The sequence below is a fragment of the Hypanus sabinus genome, chromosome 20 (assembly GCF_030144855.1).
Source record: "Hypanus sabinus isolate sHypSab1 chromosome 20, sHypSab1.hap1, whole genome shotgun sequence".
In the NCBI taxonomy this organism is placed as follows: Eukaryota; Metazoa; Chordata; class Chondrichthyes; order Myliobatiformes; family Dasyatidae; genus Hypanus; species Hypanus sabinus.
In genome coordinates, this window is record NC_082725.1 from 44,210,828 (window position 1) to 44,233,529 (window position 22,702).

At 41.7% G+C, this 22,702-nt stretch overlaps 1 protein-coding gene across 1 annotated transcript in view; it reads right to left on the minus strand.

The window, feature by feature from the left end:
• The window catches only part of LOC132378470 (uncharacterized protein C7orf57-like), an 87,751-nt gene that overhangs the window by 12,801 nt on the left and 52,248 nt on the right, over positions 1 to 22,702 (minus strand). The window contains exons 4-8 of the mRNA XM_059945406.1: positions 16,338 to 16,443; positions 12,691 to 12,847; positions 6,993 to 7,081; positions 4,881 to 5,005; positions 1,652 to 1,818 (exon numbers count right to left, since the gene is read on the minus strand). Coding sequence (XP_059801389.1) covers positions 1,685 to 1,818; positions 4,881 to 5,005; positions 6,993 to 7,081; positions 12,691 to 12,847; positions 16,338 to 16,443 — 611 coding nt within the window. The 3' untranslated portion in view covers positions 1,652 to 1,684. The remainder of the gene's footprint in view (positions 1 to 1,651; positions 1,819 to 4,880; positions 5,006 to 6,992; positions 7,082 to 12,690; positions 12,848 to 16,337; positions 16,444 to 22,702) is intronic.

The following is a 22,702-nucleotide window of genomic DNA, read 5'->3' on the forward strand; positions in this document are numbered from 1 at the left end:
CATCAGTGTACACTCATAGACCACTTTACCTAGTACCTCCTGTACCTAATGAAGTGGCCACTGAGTGTATGTTCTTGGTCTCCTGATGCTGTAACCCATCCAGCTCAAGGTTTAATGTGATGTGTCTTCAGAGATGCTCTTCTGCACACCACTATTGTAATGCATGGTTATTTCAGTTACTGTCACCTTCCCATTGGTTTGAACCACTTTGGCCATTCTCTTCTGACTTCTCTCATTAACAAGGTGTCGTTTCCCACTGAACTGCTGCTCGCTCACTGGATTTTTTTTGTGTTTTTCACTATTCTCTGTAAAGTCTAGAGAATGTTTTGTGTGAAGATCCCAGGAGATTAGCAATTTCTGAGATAGTCAAACCACCACCCTGACAGGGACCAACAATCATTCCAAAGTCAATGTCACTTAGATCACATTTCTTCCCTATTGAGTTTCTTCAGAGCACCAACAGAACCTCTTGACCATGTTTGCATGCTTTTATGCTTTAAGTTGTTGCCACATGATTGGCTGTTTACATATCTGCATTTGTGAGCTGGTGTACAGGTGTTCCTAATAAAGTGGCCATTAAGTGTATCTGGTTTCTCAAACACTGCCTGCGTGATTTACTGCAAGTGGGCACCTGATATTGAGATTTCAGTTGCAGCATATTTTGAAGATGTTAAGTGGGGTACCCACAAAGCATTGTGCAATCAGTGACCCTACACCATGCCAAAGAGACTGCATTCCTTCCGAAGCCAAAAGCCATTTATCTGACAAGAGAGAAAATAGGCAGTTCTTTTTAAATGGAAAATGTCAGTTGGCCACAAACTACAGACATTACAAATAGTTCCAGCCGTGGCTCCGAGGATTTCATGGTCACATTTACTATACAGCCACTAGCTCTGCTCCAAGATTGCACTTGATGGATGTGAGATGCAGGCTTCAGTGTGGATGTCTTACAGTGAACTGGAAGCCTTGGGTAAATATAACTTTATGTTTTGAACTCTTCTCCTAATTCATCCTCTTCCTTTTCATGTATCACCTCTGCTTATTCTTCCACTTCCCAAGTCTGAGAAAAAGTAGTGTTTGCAGAAACACTTAAGTCAGCACAAAGACTTCATGATCTTCCATGGAACATTCTGTACATATTAAATAAAGAGGATGATTAGGTCTAAAATTGCAGTACTAACTGGTAGAAACAATTCACAATATGTCTCAACATAGCTGACAATCCCTTTCAGGAGACGTCATATGAAACATCCCGAAGAGGGCATTGGCTGGCTCGCTGAACTCCAAAATAGCAGTGGTGAGATAAAGTCAAACCTTCCCAATATGCTACTCCAGCAGGTGTCAGCTGTGCACCACCAACAGCTTGACATCAAAAGTATGGTTTCTGGCATTACTAGTTCCATCAGGGCAAGCACAAAATACCATTCTTCTGGAACAGAAAGGGCACCTCTGACATCCATGTTGAATAAAATAATTCTCTCATATGTCTTTAAAATGCTTATCATATGTTTCATTAACAGAAACTTAACAAAAATTTGTCCAGAAATTTTGTTATTAATATGCTAACTGCCAAAAATGGTATTTTAAAATGTTGTTCAGCATCGCTGAATGCTAAGAGCTGCTGTTGTAAAAAGATCAATGGAAGACTGACTTGTTTAGGGTAAGTGATGTTTTAGCTATGGGATTACTTTGCAGAGTCTTGCATGGATACATTTTGGGCCTCTTTAGTTGAAGTAGCTTTTCTTCCCTTTGGATTTGCATTTCTAAGAGGTTTTTTCTTTCTAAACTCCTCCTGGAGTTCATTTAAAGGAACCAAGTCTGTAGACAAAATGTAATATGTTTATAACATTTCAAGTTACATATGCAGGACATATATACAGAAAGGTGCTGCTAAAGGGCCAGTAACATCATTAAGGTTTTCGCCCACTCTGTTTGTCCCACTTCCATCTGGCAGGAGGCTACACAGCATGCAACACCAGGAGCCCCAGCCTCAAAATCAGTAACTTTCCCCAAGCAGTAAGGCTGATCAACACCTCCACTCATTAACCCACCCCTCCACACCCCACACTACCTCTACCTTTTCATTCCCTGTCAGGGCCACTTTATGTAGACACTCCTGTGCCTTGCATCACTTTATAGACATAGAGTCAATCTGTATACATAAATTATCTTATGTATTTACATTTATTGTGTTTTTTTATTATTGTGTTCTTTATCTTAATGTGGTTTTTGTAATACTGCATCAGATCTAGAATAACAATGATTTCATTCTTCTTTATGATTGTATAACATAAATGACATTACACAATCTTAAATCTTGAATCTTGAAGTTATGTACGGTTAACACTCCCCCCCACCTCCAGCCCCCATCATCACCACCAAGATACAAGTGCATTCTATGTACCGTATGTAATGAAGTTTGCAACTGTGAGGCCTTTCAAAGTCACATTAATTGGTGCAAAAGCAGTTTTTTTAATGTGAAATGTCCACCAAGGAGACCAAGGAATCTTCCTAATTTTACTTGAATGTTGCTGTGTTTTTATTAATACCCAGGAGCTAGACAGAAAAGATCCTGTTTAATATCTTCTTCCATGTTGTACTTTTATATCAGGTAAAAGTTCCAGCCTACTGCTTGAACTAGTACTCTTGCTTTTTATTCTAAGCTGATAGATACATTTCTGATACTAAACACCCGCTGGTCCCTTTCTCCGTGGAACTTGATGTACAACATGATATAAAGTGAATTGAGTTTTGTGCAGTGCTTTTGAAATTTTCTGGTCTTTTGGAAAAGGAATGTCCAGCATCATATCTTCCAAAATGAGATACGGTAAATAACATCCACGCTGATGCAGAGACATAGATACTAGTAGGAGGGCACTCAGACCATTAGATTTACTAAAAAACACGTATTCTAAAGGGAGGATGAGGCAACCATGGCACACAGGGGACGTCAGATACAGCATAACAACATAAAATCAAACAAGAGGACATGAAATGTAGAGGGAAACTAGAGGATTAGGAAACTTTTAAAAAGCCACAGAAGGCAATAAGGAATAAGGAGCAACTAAAAAGACCATGAGGAAAGAAAAGAAGAAATACGAATGAAGCTAAGCTAACCAATAACATAAAAGATGAGACCAGAAGTTTTTTCATATACATAAAGAGGTCAGAGTGGATATTGGACCGCTGGAAAATGATGCTGAGGAGGTAGTAATGGGGAACAAAGAAAGGGCAAATGAACTGAATCAATATTTTGTATCAGTCTTCACTGTGGAAATATGCCAGAAATCCGAGTGTATTTGCTATTACTAAGGAAAAGGTGCCTGGAAAGCTGAATGGTCTACAGCTGATAAATCACTTGGACTGGATGCACTACACCTCAAAGTTTTGAAGGAGAAAGCCGAAGAGATTGTGGAGGCATTAGTAATTTCCAGAGGACTGGAAAGTTCAAATGTCACCCCAAAAGACAGGAATTTATTTGTAGAAGGAATAAAGGTGTAGACTATTTTCTAATTGGCAAGCAAATTCAGAAATCAGAGTTGCAGAAGGAATTCCTAAAGGTTAACTTGCAGGTTGTGATGGTGGTATGGAAGCCAAATGCAATGTTAGCACTTACTTGAAGAAGAATATAAAAGCAAGGATGTAATGCTGAGCCATTATAAGGCATTGGTCAGACTGCACTGAGTATTGTAAGCAATTTTGGCCCCTATCTATAAAAGGATGTGCTGGCATTGGAGAGGGTTCAAAAGAGGTTCACAGGAATGATCCCAGGAACAAAAAAGTTAATATATGTAGAGTGTTTAATGGCTCTATCAAATATTGAAAGGCCTAGATAGAGTGGACTTGAGAGGATGTTTGAAGAGATAAGAAGGAATTTATTTAGCCAGAGGGTGGTGAATCTGTGGAATTCATTGCCTCATACTGTGGAGGTCAATTTATTGTGTATATTTAAAGTGGAAATCAATAGATTCTTGCATTAGTAAGGGTGTCAAAGGTTATGGTGAGAAGTCAGGAGGATGATGTTGGGAAGGATAATACTTCAGCCATAATGGAATGGCAGAGGAAACTTGCTGAGCCTAATAGGCTACTTCTGCTCCTATGTCTTATGTGGCTTAACCAAAGTTTTATAGCTGCAATGTGATTTCCTGACTTTTATACTCAGCACCTCAACCTATAAGGAAAACATGTTGCATGCCTTCTTTACCACCCTATCTACTTGTGCTGCCACTTTCAGGAGCTATGGACTTGCACTCAAAGATCCTCTGAACATCAGTGCTACTAAGGATCCTGCCATTTACTGTATTCTTTCCCCTTACATTTGACTTCCTGAAGTGCAACAGCTCACAGTTGTTTGGATTAAATGCTATTAACGATTTCTCAAGGCATAGTGTACCAGACAGGGTACTGAAAATCTTCATCAACTAACTGATGGGAACACTCAAGGACATCTTCAATGTCTCACTGCTGTAGTCAAAAGTTGCCCAAGAAGAGCAGGCTGAGTTGTCTCAATGACCATCATCTAGTAGCACTCATATCCACTGTGATGAAGTATTTTGTCAGGTTATTCATAACTAGTATTAACTCCAGCCTGAGCAAGGACCTGTACACATTGCAATTTGCCGACTACAACAACAGGTCTGTAGCGGACACAATCTCACTGGTTTTCCACTGGGCTTTGGGCCACCTGGACAACAGCAATACCTATGTCAGGCTGCTGTTTAATGATTATAGTTCAGCGTTCAATATCATCATCCCCTCTGCAAGAAATTTTCAAGGAATCTAGAATAGGAATGTCCCATTCACTGTTTTATTATCTCCTCTGAATGACAACTGAGTATAAATTCATATCACAGATTACAGAAGTTCTTGAAAATTAGTACCTCCAGGTTCTTTTATCTTTGGTGGTAACTCCTTCCACTTATTTTGCTGCTGGATCAAGTCTTCAGCATACCCATTGGCTATTAATTTGGTGAAATTTACAGGTTCATTTTTCTTTGGTAAAGGCCTAAATGAAAAGTTTGTTATTGTTGTGCTTCCAGATAATTTAAAGTTACTTTGTAGTTGTTGCATTTATTTATTAAGCATTTCAATGAATTTCTTATCTCTTTTCTTATGCAATGAGAATTTAAACATGGGACTTCTCAAAGTTATGTTAGTTACTGCTTTGACAGTCACAGAAGGTAAATTAAACATATGTGTGGGGAAGCAGATTGATGAGGGTGTGAGCAGGGATGGCGCGAATGTATCTTGGTTAGAGGCTGCTTCAAACTGATAAGATAATGTTAATATATCCAGGCATTCACTTTCTTTTTCTAGATTTTTCTAGATACAGTACATACACACATACATTCATATTCTCTCTCTCTTTCACACACACACAAATATCCATCATATAATTTAAGTTTTAAGATTCCTTTAGTATAGATTTGATTATATCTTAAAATTACATTATAAATTTTGAAGGAAACTCGAGCAAGGGACTCTAGTCAAGTTATCTTGTTTAATTTCAGAGGAAGAAACAGTATCATTTCAGTATGTGTGGCCAAGTTTAAGAAGCCAGAAATGATCAGCCCCTTTTTTCTGTTTACCACAGGAAAACATCGTTATCAGTGATACACTTCGTGCCATGCAAAGCCTTGGTTAAACCAAACCTAACATGTTGTGAGCATTTCTTGCCACCACAGTTAAGCTTGCAAGGGGCACAGTCTGGATTACTAGAATGGCAAGGAGCTCAAAATATTTGAAAACATTGGGGGAAATTATTTACATAGACAATTAAATTATTTCTTCTTGCAAGGAAACATAGAATCACCAGGCAGAATCTTTTTAGGGACCCTTTTCAAAAGGTGATAGTTATTTGGAACTCCTGCAATTCAAAGTTGGTCACAGGTAAGCCATATTATGGCTGATGGCTAAATGGTGATAAAAAATATACAGGCCCGTCCAAGCTAGAAAGAAGATTCTCATCACTTTAATTATAAAAGCTTTCAGCACCACGGGGTATGGTGGTGGCTTTATTCTTAAAAATGCGCTTGAATGGCCTAGCAAGTTACCAAATTTGAAGGTGACTTACTACCATCTCCTCACAAACATCCCCAGACCCCTCAAGCCTGCTCTGCTATTTAAAATGATTATGTCTCATCCATGATAGTCTCAATTACTCTTCCGTGCTAGTTCCCCAAAACGCTCAGATTCTCAATTTTTCAAACATGCATCCACATTCATGTTAAATACATCTAATGGTCTGGCCTCCATCAGCCCCCAGGACAGAGATTTGCAGTGATTCACTTCCATTTGGGAGAAGAAATTTGTATACACCACACCTTTAAGTGACTGGCTTCATATTTTGTAGTTATGTCCTCCTGCTTGTTACCCTCCCACTCCTGAAAACATCTTCACATCTACCCTGTCAAACTCACTTAGAATCTTATATAGTTGAATAAGATTATCCTTCATTCTTCAAAACTCCAAGGAATACAGACTAAAACTGTCTGAACTCTCTTGATAGGACAACCTTCTCATCCTATGAATTAGCCAGGTGAATCATTTTTAGACTACATCCAATGCTATTACGTCCTTTTTTAGGTAAGCGGGCCAAAGTCTACAGTCTACAGTATTTCATCTTTCCAGTATGTTCACAACAATTCCCAGTATACCTGAAACAAAACCTCCCTATTGTTAAACCCCTTCACAATAAAGACCAATGTGTTATTTGCCTTCTTAACTACACATGTGGGGCTTGCTTGCTAACTTATTGCGCTTCATTCATGAGTACAAAGTGCTAGCTGGGGATGGCCCCCGTCAGTGGCTCCTAAGTAACGAATAAATATTAACTGCATGTTGCTACTTTTCTGACCATGCACATTTTAGCAGCTAATAAATTGCAAAATAAATTATTTAAGACAGTTTCTATTCGAACATTGGCATTAATTAAAAATAGCAAAATATTCAGACCTGTATGAGAATATATCACTTTGGATATTGGAACTTACACAGCTGGAAATTTATTTTCACCTTCCACAGGTTTCTTAGTGAATGATTTGTTTCTTTGCTTCTTGTCCGTTATCTTTGGCAACTTCAGCTGTAGTGTATAAATAATTTTGTTATCGAAATAAAGTATACAGTACATTTACTAGCAATGATGAAAGGGACAAAAAAACTATCTGGTATTAGGGTATTTTAATGAAAAGAATCATGACAAACACAACTACTAAAGGCATTTAAAGTTGTAACAAATGAGCCTAACATTGCACTGAAATCGCTAACACTCTTGATGCAGAACTTTGCAAGTCAGTAATGGGTAATTCACTGATGAAGTTTTATTTATAGGAAATCATGCAGGCTGTGAAAAAGGATTTAAATTCCAATACACACACTCAAACCATGAAGATTAGCAGATTGAAGAAACAGGTAATGACAGAGCTGAAATTAAATTTACCAAATCAAACATTTCAAGTAATATGAACATTTTGAAAGGGAATTCTAGAGCGGGATGGAAAATGTTTAAAATAGGCCAACATGGCATAAATATAACAAGTACCCGGTAAAAGGCATAAAATCATTCCACAGAATGGGATCCTTTGGTCCACTATGTCAGGGCACATTAAGCACAAACCAGTTTGACTCATCCTCTGGCCCTATCAACATACAATTCTTAAACTTGTGCAATTGTCTTTTAAAAGCAGATATAAATTCTACTTAAACCATTATTATCAGTATCTCATTTATTATAGAAACACCTCTATTGCCTCCCTCTGCAACAGGATTTTCAACTTGGTCATCAGCAGACCTCAGTCAGTAAAGACTGGTAACAACCTCTCCGCACTGACCATCAACACAGATGCAACTCAAGGCTGTGTGTTTAGCTGTCTGCACTATTCCCTGTGTGTGTGGTTAAGCACAGAAACAATGCCATGTATCAATTCACTGTCGATTCAATAATTATTGAACAAATTGGTGGGCTTGAGATTGCTAGGCACTGGGTAAGGGCCAATAAGAAAGAAAGTAAGTTTGAATTAAGTTAGGTTTTGGAAGAGTGCCAATTGTGGGACTGGCCATTGTTGGGAGTCTGTCAGGGTAAGACTATGGAGCTTAAGGGGCACTAGCGGCTTCAGCAAGACGAGGAAGAGGCTAAGTTAAGTCTCCAGTAAGTTTCTTTCTTTTTTTATTACGTAGTTAGAGCAGTAGGAATGCTGACATGGACAGTGAAATTCTCCTCTTATGGGATATGGGAAGCCAGGGAGACCTCTAGTGTCTGATGACTACACCGGCAAGAAGTGTATCTAACTGCAGGGTTTTTCAGACTTCATTAGGGATCTGTAGCTGGAGCTGAATGAACTCTAGACTGTTAGGGAGGCTGAGGGGAGATTGACAGGAGGTGCAGGGAGGTAGTTACACCTAAAGTGTGTCATAGGTAGCTGGGTGACTGTCAGGAGAGGGACAGGGGATAAACAGCCAGTCTAGGTGATGCACCATCAATAACTCACTCTGAGACATAAGGCGAGATATCGGCTGTTATTGACTGGAAGAAGGAACAAGCAGTGAGTGACCACCATACTACATCCTGGAGACTGAGAAGCCGGGCTCAGGCCTCGATCTCCTTTATACAGGGGTCTGTGGGAGGAGCCACAGGAGCAGTCAGCAGGGGGCGTGTCCAGACAGGTATATGTAGTTCACCACACTAGGGTACCCCTGTAGCTGTTCCTTCATTAACAACTATACACTTTGGATCCTGTTGAGGGGGTGGGGAGGGAAATGATCTAATAGAGGAAAGCCACAGTAGTCAGGTCTCTGACACTGTATCAGGCTCTGTGGCTCAGAAGGAAAGGGGAGCAGTGGTGATCAGGGATTCAATACTTAAGGGAACAGATAGATATTGTGGACATGGCAGGGACTCCCAGATGGTATGCAGATTCCCAGGTGCCAGGATCAGGGATGTTACAGATTGGATCCACAGCATTCTTAAGGGGGAGGGTGAGCAGCCAGAAGTTGTGGTACATGTTGGCACCAACAACATAACTAGGATCAGGGATGAAGTCCTGAGGAAATATAGGGAACTAGGTAGGCAGGTGAAAAGTAGGACCTCAAGAGTGGGAATCTCTGGATCACTACTGTTACGAAATCCCATAACTGGATCACTTACCAGCAAAGATAGAGAGGTCCGTTGAAGTCTGATGGCACTATTTTTAAAAGTCTTTATTTATGAAAGGGGCACAAATGTAAGATTAATACAAACACTCAGATAATATACGTAGTCACTACTTAATCTAAAAGCGCGGGTCTAGTAATAACCATCAATAAGAAACAGCTCGATCGTTTGTCTAAGGGATAATATAGTGTCCGATGGAAATATAAAAGTAACTCAAATTCCTGCAGGCTTCTGGCTTTCGGGGGGGGGGGGCACTGGGTTTCCACTTGTTGGAGAGAGAGAGAGATTGGTGAGAAAAGAAAAACTTGCCTGGGTCTTTATGAAGCAAATCCGTTGAATCAGGGGAGCGGGCTTCCCCGTTGTTAGCTAAAAGCGGTTTTCCGTGGTTCCAGTCACCGATTCCAGGCCCGGAATCTAACGCACGTGGCTTCCTTCAAAATGGCTTCCCACTACTGCGGGATCGCTAGTGTGTCTTCTGGTGCGTCTGAAGGGGTTGTTCCCCTCAGACCCTCCTTTATACTTCCTCACGGGGTCTCCGAAGTCAATCAGGTTGGGATGATGCACTCTCTCTCTCAACCACCCCGAGGGCTTTACACGTGGTCTCCATGAGACAATAGTCAATGTCGCCTTATTTTGCATCGCGGTGGAACGCCGTATTCGGCACATCTCTCTCTCTCCCACTTCCTGGGTCTACTGACCCCCCCTCAACTAGTGCTCTTGCGATTCTCACAAAGGAAGGGGCTGCGGACATAACTCTACCCACACAAGGTGTTAGTAAACTTGCAAAATCCTAATCACCATCTTATTTTGCAACACTAGAGCCACTTTGCTCCAGAATGAACTTTGTTTTTTTTTCCGTTCTGATTGTGTTCTTTCTTGTAAAAATTGTGTATAATTTATGTTCTTTTTTTTGCTTGTGAATGCTGCTCATCTGATGCTGCAATCAATTTTTTCATTGCACCTGTGCATATGACAAGCAACTTGACTTTGACTTTGAACATAATAGAGTGATAGAGTTGTATAGCACAGAAAAGGGCCCTGTAACAGGCCAGGTCCATGCCAATCTACTTATCTGACCACTCTAATCCCATTTGCCCCACTAGATCTGTATCTCTCTAAGACTTACTTAAAAAGATTAGCCTGATTTGCCATATTTACTTCAAAGCATAAAGTGAAATGCCTCATTGCCATCAAATCAAATCAGCAAGGATTGTGCAGGGCTTCCAGCACCAACATTGCAGTCACACAATTTACTAATCCTAACCATACGTTTTTGGAATGTGGGAGGAAAGGCATGTGGTCACATGCATCACTGGGAATTGAACCCTGATCAGTGATCACTGGCACCGTAAAGCAATGTGCTAACCATTAGGCTATGTGTTGCCCCATTACATGATTGTCTAAATGTACTTATATATACAGTAGTACTATCTGATACCACCACCTCCTTGGACAGTGGCACAATGGGCCAGATACCTTCCTTAGATCTACGCCGTTATTACTGTGCAATACAACAGTGGAACCATCAATGGCTGGACTTCGCTCCCAAAACTAGATTTTTATTTTAACGTGATTTACAGGTCCTCCTTAGTTTACAAGGCAGTCTATCCCACACATTCCATCTTCTCCTCTCCCTTGTCCCCCATTTGGCAGAAGATACAAAAGCCTGTAAACACATGCCACCAGGCTAGAGGACAGCTTCTATTTCACTATTATGAGACTGTTGAATGGTCCTCTAATACAGTAAGATGTGTCGCCTTATTGTCCTGCACCATGTTGTCTACCTGCACTGCACTTTCTCTGTAATTTATTCACTATTCTGTTAGTACAAACATTGCATTCACAGTGGCCATAGGATTGACGGCACAAAACTACTGTACCACACAAATGGCTTTTGGGACTGCCTGGTGAAGAAAGCCATTGAAATAAAACCAGAGGAAAAGGACTTTAACAAAGACAAAGGTCTCGCTCTAAGTAGGAACTGGAATTCAACTGCAGACAAGGTGGGATGTCAGAACCTTGATTGGTTGAGGACTAACCAATCAGGAGGGACAGACAATGAGGGTATAAATACCATGGGCTTGACATGCCCAGGCATCATCCTTGATGAAGACAGCAGAATCAATACCTGTACCCGGCTATAAGCCCGAGAAGAGTTTACCCATCATATTTGCAGGGAAAGCACCAGAACCTTTTTCATTCTGTTATTGTTTTACCAGTGCCATCACAAAGCACCGTTGTAATGATCTGAATTGTTGTAATGCAAGACAAGATTTTCACTGTATCTCAGCACATGCCAATAATAAGTAAATTTAATTTACTAATTTACTTTTAAGCATTCTGCTCTATAAAATCTGACAAGTGTCTGCTTCTTTATGTTTCAATTTGCACTATACTTTAAAGCTTTAATTAGTTCTCTATCTATATTAAGTCATGATAATTGGCCAGCATTTAAAGGGAGGACTATGCACTCTGTTTCCACGTGCATTTTGAATGTTTGTAACAAGGATTGATGGTTCTCAAAGTATATTTGGAAATTAAGTACAATCAATAATATTATTTTCACTTTACTTAATTTGACAAAATGTTTGAATCTTATGTAGAAATACCATTATTTCAAACTTGTGATGTCTTTGTTGATATTGCTTGAGCTACTTGATTTACATTGAGACTGAGGTGGTAATTAGAATTGTCTAGAGTTTTAAGTCTGCGTGTAAGATTTGAGAAATAGAATGCATTGTGGTGACACCTTTATACTGAATAAAGTTACTCATGAAAGTGACTTACCTAAAGAAAAGATAATTGAAAAATACACAAGTACTAAGTTATGTTGACATTTCTACATGCTAATAATTAAAATGCCGGAAGTGCAGATCCAGTGAATAGCTGAATAGAAAGTAGCACATAAAAAGAAATCATGTGTGATAACAGCACTTAACTTCTGAACAAATCTCTTTGGTCTTCCAGCTGATTCTCTTCAATGGAAAGTAAAATGAGGCAAATTATTAAACAGATAGGCTATCAAACCCTTTCTAGATTGAACACAAGAAAGTCTGCAGATGCTGGAAACCCAAAGCAACATACAGAGAATGCTGCAGGAACTCAGAAGTTCCTGAAGAAGGGTCTTGGCTAGAAACATTGACTATTTATTCATTTCTTTGGATGCCACCTGACTTGCTGAGATCTTCCAGCATTTGTGCACATTCTTCTCTGGATTGAGGAGAATTAAACATATACGTATCTTAACTTAATTTCTAAATTTGAGAAAAAAAATGAGAATAACGTGCAAAGAAGACATCTTTTAAGCGAGGTACATCATCATCCTTTTCAGTGTAGAACAGTTTTTAGATATCAGATCAGATTAGCATGTTCAGATCTCAGCTGATCAATAATGGAAATGATCAAAATAGCAATAACTAATTTATGTTCCTAATTTATATTAACTTGGAGTTATTCAGATAAATATGACTTTCACAAACATTTATAAATTGGGCAGAAGTATATGGTTGAAATGATCATGGAGCCTACTAAATGCTAGGCACCTTTACTTTTGCTTCATTTTCTTTTTCGTTGTCCTCTGCCTCCTTTTCCAATGTTGTCTTATCAGAGTCATGAAGTCTACATTTCAACTTATTGTCAGATGGGCTTGGAATAAATTCCTCATGAACCATGTACTCAGGCAAATACCATTTAGGAACCCTGTAAGTAAAGTAATATTCAGCTTTAACATTATAACACTGTAACATTTAAATATCTAGTCTTATAAAAACTGGACAAGCATCTTAAATCTGCACTATGCTTGAAAACTAAAACTAGTTCTATATTAAGTGAATAATAATTGGACAGCATTTAAGTGTTATCCTTAAAATAAGAGGAAAAAAATGAGTTTAAGAGTCAATGAAATCACCAGGTGACCTAGTCTTTGTAAATGGTGTACACAGTAAAAGCAAAAGGGTATCGCCGAACCTGCAGCCCAAACCTCAGGAAAATATCAGGGTTGTAAAGAGGATGTTAAAGACTAATTCATAAACATGATGTCAAAAATAAGAGGTTAAGAATGCAGAAAGTAAAACTCTTGAGAACCTGTTACCTGACTACTTAGAAAACTGATAGGTTTGGCATCTAGCTCACCAGGTATTGTTTGGAGCCTCAATTCCTGCATCCCATTTTCCTTTCATTGCTTCCCTAACACTGGTGCTCGGATTGATGTAGCCCCCATCAACGAACGATGATCCCAGTTCACACCCATTCTGAAATGCACTGGGAATCTCATTCCCATTAGCAAGCCAGGGCTCTAGTATGTGGAAATGGAAGCTGCTGCACTGGGAATGTATTACTGCACTGTGCAACAGCTTAAAATGTGAATTAATCGTCCATAAAATCTGCTATTTGGGCACTAGCAGAGTTCTGAGTATGCCGTTAATGGAATTCTACAGTATAAGGAGAAATCCATTTCTTACATTTAGTGAATTGGACCATGAGTCAGTGCATATATAATTACTGAGTAATGCACTGTCATTGGCTATATTTTTACAGTCCAATGCTAAACTTAGTTAGCTGTGTATAATTACTCTCATAGATTTAAACTTTTAAATGTAGAAGTGAAAAAAAACTCTTAGCAGAAATGTATAGCTGTAGAAAATTAATAAGCAGGGAAATGGATTGTTCTGTTTTCTACTAAATCTACCTCTTCGATAGAGAAGGACAATTTAGACAGATAAAACTGGACCCATCAATTTACATACTTTCATACAAAATCTCCGTCAATACGATGAGAGAGGAACAAAGAAAGCAGCAGATGGTGCATGATAATTACTGTACCAGAAGAGTGCAGCTGCAGTGCCCAGCTGCGAACTGATCATAGAGCTGTCCTTGCACCTACAGTGGTGGAAATGAGGATAAAGACTGGGACATCTTAACTTCAGCACTACCATTGGAGGAATTGCACTATAATGTAAAAATGTCAATTCAAGAAAGTACATCCAACCCAGACTAATTATCTGAAAAGTGTTCATACACAGTAAGTATCAGCTAATTTGCAATTTGTGAATGCAGTACCTAAGTGGTAAGACTATTAATAGTATTTGTACAGATACTATTGTATTGACAGTGTAACACACAAACTCAATAAAGCTATCTGGTTAGGGAACCCAAGTCATAAATCTTGTAAATTGCAAGTTTAACTTGTATAAAGGACAAAAGAATTGGAAAGGTTCATTCTCTCTACTGGTGTCATTGACAGCTTGCACCATGGTCTAAATGTTGCTGCGGTTATGGTCTGGATTAAGCTGGGTGTCAAATTGCCCCTTCTGAAACTATTGATTAAAGCCCAATGTTGACATTGCAAGATATGCTTAGCTGGAAATTTGAATATGTAGTTCTGTTACATGACAACATACAATTAAAACATCAACTCTCTCCAGAGAAGTTGCCTGATCTAGAATCAGGGTCATACAACACATAAAAAAAAGCCTTCAGCCAAACTTGTCCATGCCAACCAAGATGTTTATCCAAGCTTGTTGCATTTGGCCACCTATAGCCCATATCTCCAATTTCTTCTTTCCATGTACTGTAATTGTCCAAATATCTTTTAAACATTAATTATATCCATCTCTGGCAGCTCCTTTCATGTTGAGTAGTGATGCAATAACTACATCACACTCAGCAGCAGTAAGACCAAGGAAATTATTGTGAACTTCAGGAAGGGGAAGTCAGGAGAACATACACCAGTCCTCATTGAAAGGGTGAGCAGCCTCAAGTTCCTGGGTGTCAACATCTCCAATGATATGCCCTCTGCACAAAAACATTGATCTAATCATAAAGAAGACATGCCATAAAGAGACACGCTTCTCTACTTCATTGGGTTTGAAGAGATTTAGTATGTAACCAAAGACTATTACAAATTTCTACAGATGTATGGTGAAGATTGTTCAAATTGGTATGGCTCCTCTCATGCTAGGATCAGAAGAGGCTCTACAGCAGGGGCTCACAACCTGGGATCCATGGACCCTTCAGGTAATAGTAGGGGTCTGTGGCATTATGAAGGTAGGGAGCAACTGCTCTGAAGGGTTGTGGACTCAGCCAGCGCCATCATGGGTACAACTCTCTCTGCCATCAAGGACATCTACACAAGGCAAATCCTCAAAATCCCTCACTAATGACCCTCACCATCTGGGACATGCCCTCTTCTCATTACCACATCAGGAAGCCTGAAAGTCCATGCTTAATGATTCAGGAACAGCATCTTCCCATCCGTCATCAGATTTCTGAATGGTCCATGAACACAACCTCATTATTTCTTTATTTTGCACTGTTCATTTATTTTGTAATTTATCATGATTGTATGTCTTTGCACTGACCTGCTGCTGTAATACAACAAATTTCACGCACATAAGACTGATAATAAACCTGATTTTGAATCTAGTGCCATCTAGTTTTGAACCCCCTATTCGGGGAAGTGGACTGTGACTATCCACCTCATCTATGTCTGCCATGATTCTCTATAGTGTCACCCATCAGCCTCAGACACTCTAGGAAAACGTCCCAGCCTATCCTTAATATAAAAGCACACCCACCCCAAGCCCCACTGTCATCCTTCTCTCCACCCTTTGCAGCTAATGTCATCCTTACTATTGCTGGGCAACCAGAATTACACATAATACTCCACGTGAGGTCCTACTCACTCAGCTGCTCAGTATTTCTGAATTTCTGCATTTGCCATAAACCACCCTCGGAAATCTTGCAAAATAATGGGGAAGGCTAAAAGTATCCCTTTGGCCTCAATTCCCAGTCTTTCTTAAGTGGTGATGTCTGCCTACTAATTTAAAGGAATGGCTCAAGAGTCAAATACATTTCAGAATATTATATAAGGGGATCTTCATTGTTCTCATCTGCTTCCTCCAGAGTTCGGGACTAGAAACAAATTTAACCTGGTGATTTGTTTACTCATCAACAGAAAAGCCAGCTGGATGACCTCTTGACTACTGAAGATGGAATGTGTGAGAACACCCATTCATGCTTTTCACATTCAATAGCGCAGGCATTAAATATTGCACATCTTTGTATAACTGTCTGAGAAAAGCACCTGTCTTAATGTTAGACTTTAACCTCTACTTATCTGAGATATGCTGAACACAATATGCACAATTCAAATTCAAAGGATTGCAAATAGAAACACATGTATACTTACTCCTTGGTCTTGGTGGAGGATGGTGGTGCGTGTATGAACCATTCTGGTTGTGAGCAGGGAATTGGAGGTGACTTCCTTGGAGGAGGAGAATAGTGTCTCAGCAAATCTGTAGTTTGGATGTACAGAAGATTTTTAGTTCAGTTATAAGTGAAAATACTCTCTTAAAAATGAAAACACTGAGAGATTTTTTTCTGACTAAGCTGAAATCTGGATCCAACATTTGGGCGGCATGGACCTTGAGGCAAATTAAACAGCCATAGGAAAGAACTGCCAATTTTTCATCCCATTAATTAATCAAAAGCAAATTGGACAGGCCTCCTCCCTTCCTGATGTTCTTCTTCTCAGAATCCAATACATCTAAGAAATAAATCCTCTAATTTTCTGCTACTAGGTAAGGAACATTAACTTTTTGCCCTGCTGTTCTTTTTCTTTGGATTATTTTTCATGGAGATTGACAACTCTACATAGCTTATTGAAATGCCTATTGTTAATGTTCAATGCCCAACAGTGACAGCCAGCACACTTTCCTGGCTGCACGGTATTGTTTAACATCCAAATATGCCCTCTTCCATCAGGGAAACATTGGAGAGCATATACTCAGTCTATTTCCACACTTTAATTTAAGTACTCATTTAAATAGTGGATAATGGAAAAATGTGAACTTCCTTTATTCTTTGGCCAGAAAACAGATGCAAAACCTTGGCACTGTAGGACTGCTGAGTAAAATTAAGGTGCAAATGAGAGAAAGCCTGTTGAAAGGCTGCAGGAAATCGTACATTTCCAACTCAACTATCCAAAACTCCGCAATTTCTCTGCCACATTTCTCACTCGAATTCACACTCACAGGTTGGAAAATGTTTTCTTATGCTGAATATATTTCTGGGTTTAAATTACATCGCACAGCATTTAGGAATGTTTTCCTTTGTGGTTGAAGTTAAAGAAAGATATCTTGTGTAAGTTATTTTTCCTTTCTCACATTGAAATAAAGGACACTACAACGTTCATTCATTCGTTATGTGCCGTGTCATACGACGTGGGCAATCACGGGCTTTCCACGACCATGATTCTTCTTGGCAAACTTTTCTACAGCAGTGGTTTGCCATTGCCTTCTTCTGTGTAATGTCTTTACAGGACAGGTAACCCCAGCCAAATTCAATACTCATCAGAGAGTGCCTGGGTCTTGTGATATTCACCAGCTGCTCCCATGGCTTCAAGTGACCCTGATCAGGGGGCTAAGCAGGTGCTGCACTTTTCCCAAGGATAATGAAGGGAAGGAGCACCTTAAATCTCCTTTGAGAGTGACGCATCGCCACCCCACCATTCAACTATAGTTTAATATCTCTAAATATTCACTATTCTGCAATATTTTATCTTTTATAGATCATTTGTGTAGCATTTACTGCTAAAATAATAGTATCAAAGTCATCCCATTTTGCTTTTTTTAAACAGCACTCTAGCCAATGCCCTGGCTAATTGAGTGAAGTCTGATAATTGACCCAGGATCTTTTTGCCAAACAAAGTACTGGAGTTCATTTCTACTGAAATGAAATTGAAACAGAAAACATGTTCAACCTATATATAGAGTGTTGAGGGAACTTCAGTAAATTTAGTAAAAGAAAATTAGCAAAAGAGAATGCCAATGTTCATATTCAAAAGGCATTGTACCTATTTCAGCCGCTAGTTTGACTCAGTATCAGCATGGTCAGTGCCAGAAGCTAATGAGGTATCAGATTCTTATAAAATCTTAAAAGGTCAGAAGTTTCTAAGTTTAAACAGAGATTAATGGTTGGAATGTATTAGAACATTCTAAGGGACATAGAAATTAAGTTATCCTTTAATCCTGTATGTGGCCAGATGAAATAAACCACTCATTTATGGAGGTAGGGTGGTTCGATTCCGAGATCAATCTCCAGCCAATAAGAAGATTCTAACAGAAAAAAAACAGTAGCTGGTAATTTTGGTTAATTATTCTGTTATATGTGGTTGAACTTTGCTAGTGCCAAGACCTCAATCTTGGCATTGTCTGTTTTTTCATATTCTTGGTTCTTTCAACATTTGACAGGCTTTTCTGTATTATACTATTTAAATGGAGGTCAGTCTAAAAGGTAGGGCCCCATACCAGTTTTATATTGAGCTCGTCCAGCTCCTGTATTCAAATTCTTTCACTTACAAGACAGAAGGAGCCAATAAACCCAAGGTCATTGCAGAATTAGCAGAGGGTGTAAAGTGGAGCATAGAGAGGGAGGAGGTGCAGGGAGGGAGGGGGAGTTAGAGAACTGGTGGTGAAGAAGTAAAGTACTACAGAAGATGGAAATTTGAAATTTAAAAAACATTAAGTGCTGGAAGTACTCAGGAATTCTGACAGCATCCAGGTAAAAAGAAGCAAAGTTTATGTTTCAGGTCAATGACCTAGTAGTGGAATGAAGCAAGCAAGAAAACATGTTAGTTTTAAGTTGCACAGGAGGTGGAAGAGAGATGGATTGGATCAAACACATATTTCTGAGGCCAGGGTTGCCCAGGGTATTACCATGTTTAACAACTGGTTAATGAATGTCTGAACTGCTGTTAAAAGTGGCAATGCTGCCACAGAGGATTGAGCCTGGAGTCAGGTAGTGTGGGCATGGGGCTCTCAGGGGATAAGGCAGCTTCAGCAAAGTTACACTGAACAGATGAACATGTTAAGGAGCAGAGTTTTAGTTTGTATTTAAGAAGGGGGAAATATGCCACAAGATAAATAAAGAGCAAGGTCCTAGGAAACTGAGATGAGCATTATTAAAAGCAAGAGTGAACAGAGGGAACATAAAGGCAGGTAAATAAAGAGCAAAGCCTAAAATTACAGATGGTAAAACCAAAAGCATACAAGATTAGAGATGATACTGGAGACAGGTCGTGGTGAACTACATATACCTGTCTGGACACGTCCCCCCCGCCCCGCTGACTGCGCCTGTGGCTCCTCCCACTGACCGTGGCTCCTCCCACTGACCGTGGCTCCTCCCACAGACCCCGGTATAAAGGCGATTGGAGCTGGAACCCAGCCCTCAGTCTACAGGATGTAGCATGGTGGTCAGTTGCTACTTGTTCTTTCTTCCAGCCAATAAAAGCCTATATCTCACCTCATGTCTCAGAGTTATTGATGGCGCATCAATTTTATTGGCTGAAAGTTTTAAAACATGGAAAGTATTTTACGTCCGGAAAAATTAGACTTGGACCCCCAAACTCCAGAAGCAGCTCTTGCCTTTGAACTCTGGCTTGCATGCTTCTAATCATACTTGGATCAGATTCCAGTGACTGAGCCTGCCACAATGTACAAAATATTACTATCTAGAGTAAGTCTGAAAGTATATTCCCTTATCAGAGACCTGCCAACCTACCAAGGGGCACTGGACGCCCTCAAAAGACAGTACCTGCGGCCGGTGAACACTGTCTACGCAAGACATCGCTTAGCGACGCGGCGACAGCGACCCGTTGAGTCGAGCGCTGAGTTTCTCTGAGCCCTACAAACACTCGTGCGAACTTGCGACTGACGTCTAATGGCGGAGCAGCATTCGGAGCTCCTGGTAAGAGACGCCTTCATTAGGGGGATCACGTCAGTGTATGTGCAACAGCGGATGCTGGAAAATGCCGATCTTACCTTACGCTTGGCGATCGAGACAGCCGACATGCTGGAGGCTGCTCTGCACAACACTGATGCTGTCCAGCCATGCAATCCCCACTGGTTCCTTGGACATTGCAGACCCCGCCACCCGCCGCTGCCAGTCGCGAGTCCACAAACTCCCCGAAACCAACCGCAGCTGCTGCCAGTCGCAAGTCCGCGCAGTGTTACTTCTGCGGACTCGAAAAGCACCCCTGAAAATGCTGCCCGGCCCGAGAAGCGACCTGCTCCAACTGTGGAAAGAAGGGCCATTTCACCAAGGTCTGTAAGTCTGAACCACGAGCGGGGTCGGGCAGCGCTGCGTGTGAGGCAAGTGGGCCGCCATCTTGTTGCCGCCATCTTGCCTGCCTGGATGGGGGCGGCCATCTTTGTCGGCGCCACCTCGCCCCGCCCCTGACCCACCGGTGCTTACTGGACACCAAGACGGCAGTTCAACTCCGGCCTCCGTAACCCTCGACCGAAGCGCCCCACACCAGCTTGCAAGGTCAATGATGGAGATCCTGGTGGAGGGGTACAGGACTAGCTGCCTGTTTGACACGGGCAGCACTGAGAGTTTTATTGATCCGGACACGGTGCAACGCTGCGGACATGTGACATGGCTGGTGAGTCAGAGGGTCACCTTGGCTTCTGGGTCGCATTCCACAGACATCCGGGTGGGTTGTGTAGCGACATTGGTGGTGCAGGGGACAGAATATCTGAACTTTGCGCTACTGGTCATGCCTCAACTGTGCACGCCTGTGCTATTGGGGCTGGACTTCCAGAGCCACCTCAAAAGTGTGATTATAGCATATGACGGGCCCCTCCCACCACTCACTGTCAGGAATCCTCAGCTTCGTGGGACTTCATCATATACCCCGCTACTGACCACACACACACACACACACACACTGACCCACACGTCCCACCCAGCACCATGCCGACAGCTGCGCTACCGACACCACTTGTGGCCTCTCCACCCTCAAGTTCCCTCCCCCACCACTGTTCGCCAACCTGACCCCTGACTGTAAACCTGTGGCAACTAAAAACAGGAGGTACAGCGTGGGGGACAGGGCCTTCATTCAGTCAGAGGTGCAGCGGCTGCTCAGGGAGGGGATCATTGAGCCAAGCACAAGTCCTTGGAGGGCCCAGGTGGTTGTTGTTCGGGCCGGGCAGAAAAATAGGATGGTCGTGGACTGTAGCCAGACCATCAATAGGTTCACGCAGCTTGACACGTACCCCCTACCCTGCATCGCGGATATGGTCAACCAGATAGCCCAGTACAAGGTGTACTCGACAATAGATCTGAAATCCGCTTATCACCAGCTCCCCATCTGCCCAGAGGACCGCCCCTACACCGCCTTCGAGGCAGGCTCTATCACTTCCTGCGCGTCCCCTTCGGTGTCACAAATGGTGTCTCTGTCTTCCAGAGGGAAATGGACCGGATGGTGGACCAGTGCCAACTGAAGGCCACATTTCCTTATCTGGATAATATCACCATCTGTGGTCACGACTGGCCAGATCACTACACCAACCTCCAACGATTTTTCCAAGTGGCCAAAGCCCTGAACCTTACTTATAACAGGGACAAGTGTGTGTTCAGAACCACCCGACTCGCTATCCTTGGGTATGTCGTGGAGAACGGGGTCATTGGCCCTGATCTCGACCGTATGCACCCCCTGTTAGAACTTCCTCTTCCCACCACCCTCAAAGCCCTCAGACAGTGTCTAGGCTTCTTTTCCTATTACGCCCAATGGGTCCCCCATTACACAGACAAGGCCTGCCCCCTGGACAAGTCTACCACATTTCCCCTCTCTGCTGAGGCCCGCGCAGCCTTCAGCTGCATTAAAGGGGACATTGCCAAAGCAACGATGCATGCAGTGGACGAGACCATTCCCTTCCAAGTAGAGAGTGACACCTCTGATTTAGCGCTGGCTGCTACCCTCAATCAGGCAGGCCAGTAGCATTCTTCTCTCGTACCTTTCAAAGCCCTGAAATTCGGCACTCCGCGGTGGAGAAAGAAGCCCAGGACATAGTGGAAGCTATTAGGCACTGGAGGCACTATCTCGCCGGCAAAGGGTTCACCTTGCTGACTGACCAGCACTCAGTTGCGTTCATGTTCAGCAACCAACAGCGGGGTAAAATCAAAAATGATAAAATTTTGCGGTGGAGAATAGAACTCTCCATTTACAACTATGATATCCTGTACCGGCCTGGAAGGCTCAATGAGCCCCCTGATGCCCTATCCCAGGGAGCATGTGCCAGCGCACAGCTCAACCAGCTATATGCCCTCCATGCACATCTCTCCCACCCGGGGGTCACCCGATTTTACCGTTTCGTGAAAGCCCGGAACCTGCCGTACTCCCCGGAGGACATCAGGATGATGACCAGTGACTGCCGTCTGCGTTGAGTGCAAACCGCACTTCTACCGTCTTGGAAAGGTACAACTTATCAAGGCCACCCGCCCCTTTGGGCGACTGAGTATCGACTTTAAGGGCCCCGTTCCCTCCACCGACCGCAATGTCTACTTTCTCAACATTATCGACGAGTACTCGCGGTTTCCCTTTGCTATCTCCTGCCCCGACACCACTGCCACGTCCATCAGAAAAGCCCTGCGCCAGCTCTTCACTCTGTTCGGATATCCCTGCTATATCCACAGTGATAGAGGGTCCTCCTTTATGAGTGATGAGCTGCGCCGGTACCTGCTAGCTAGGGGTATAGCTGCAAGTAGGGCCAC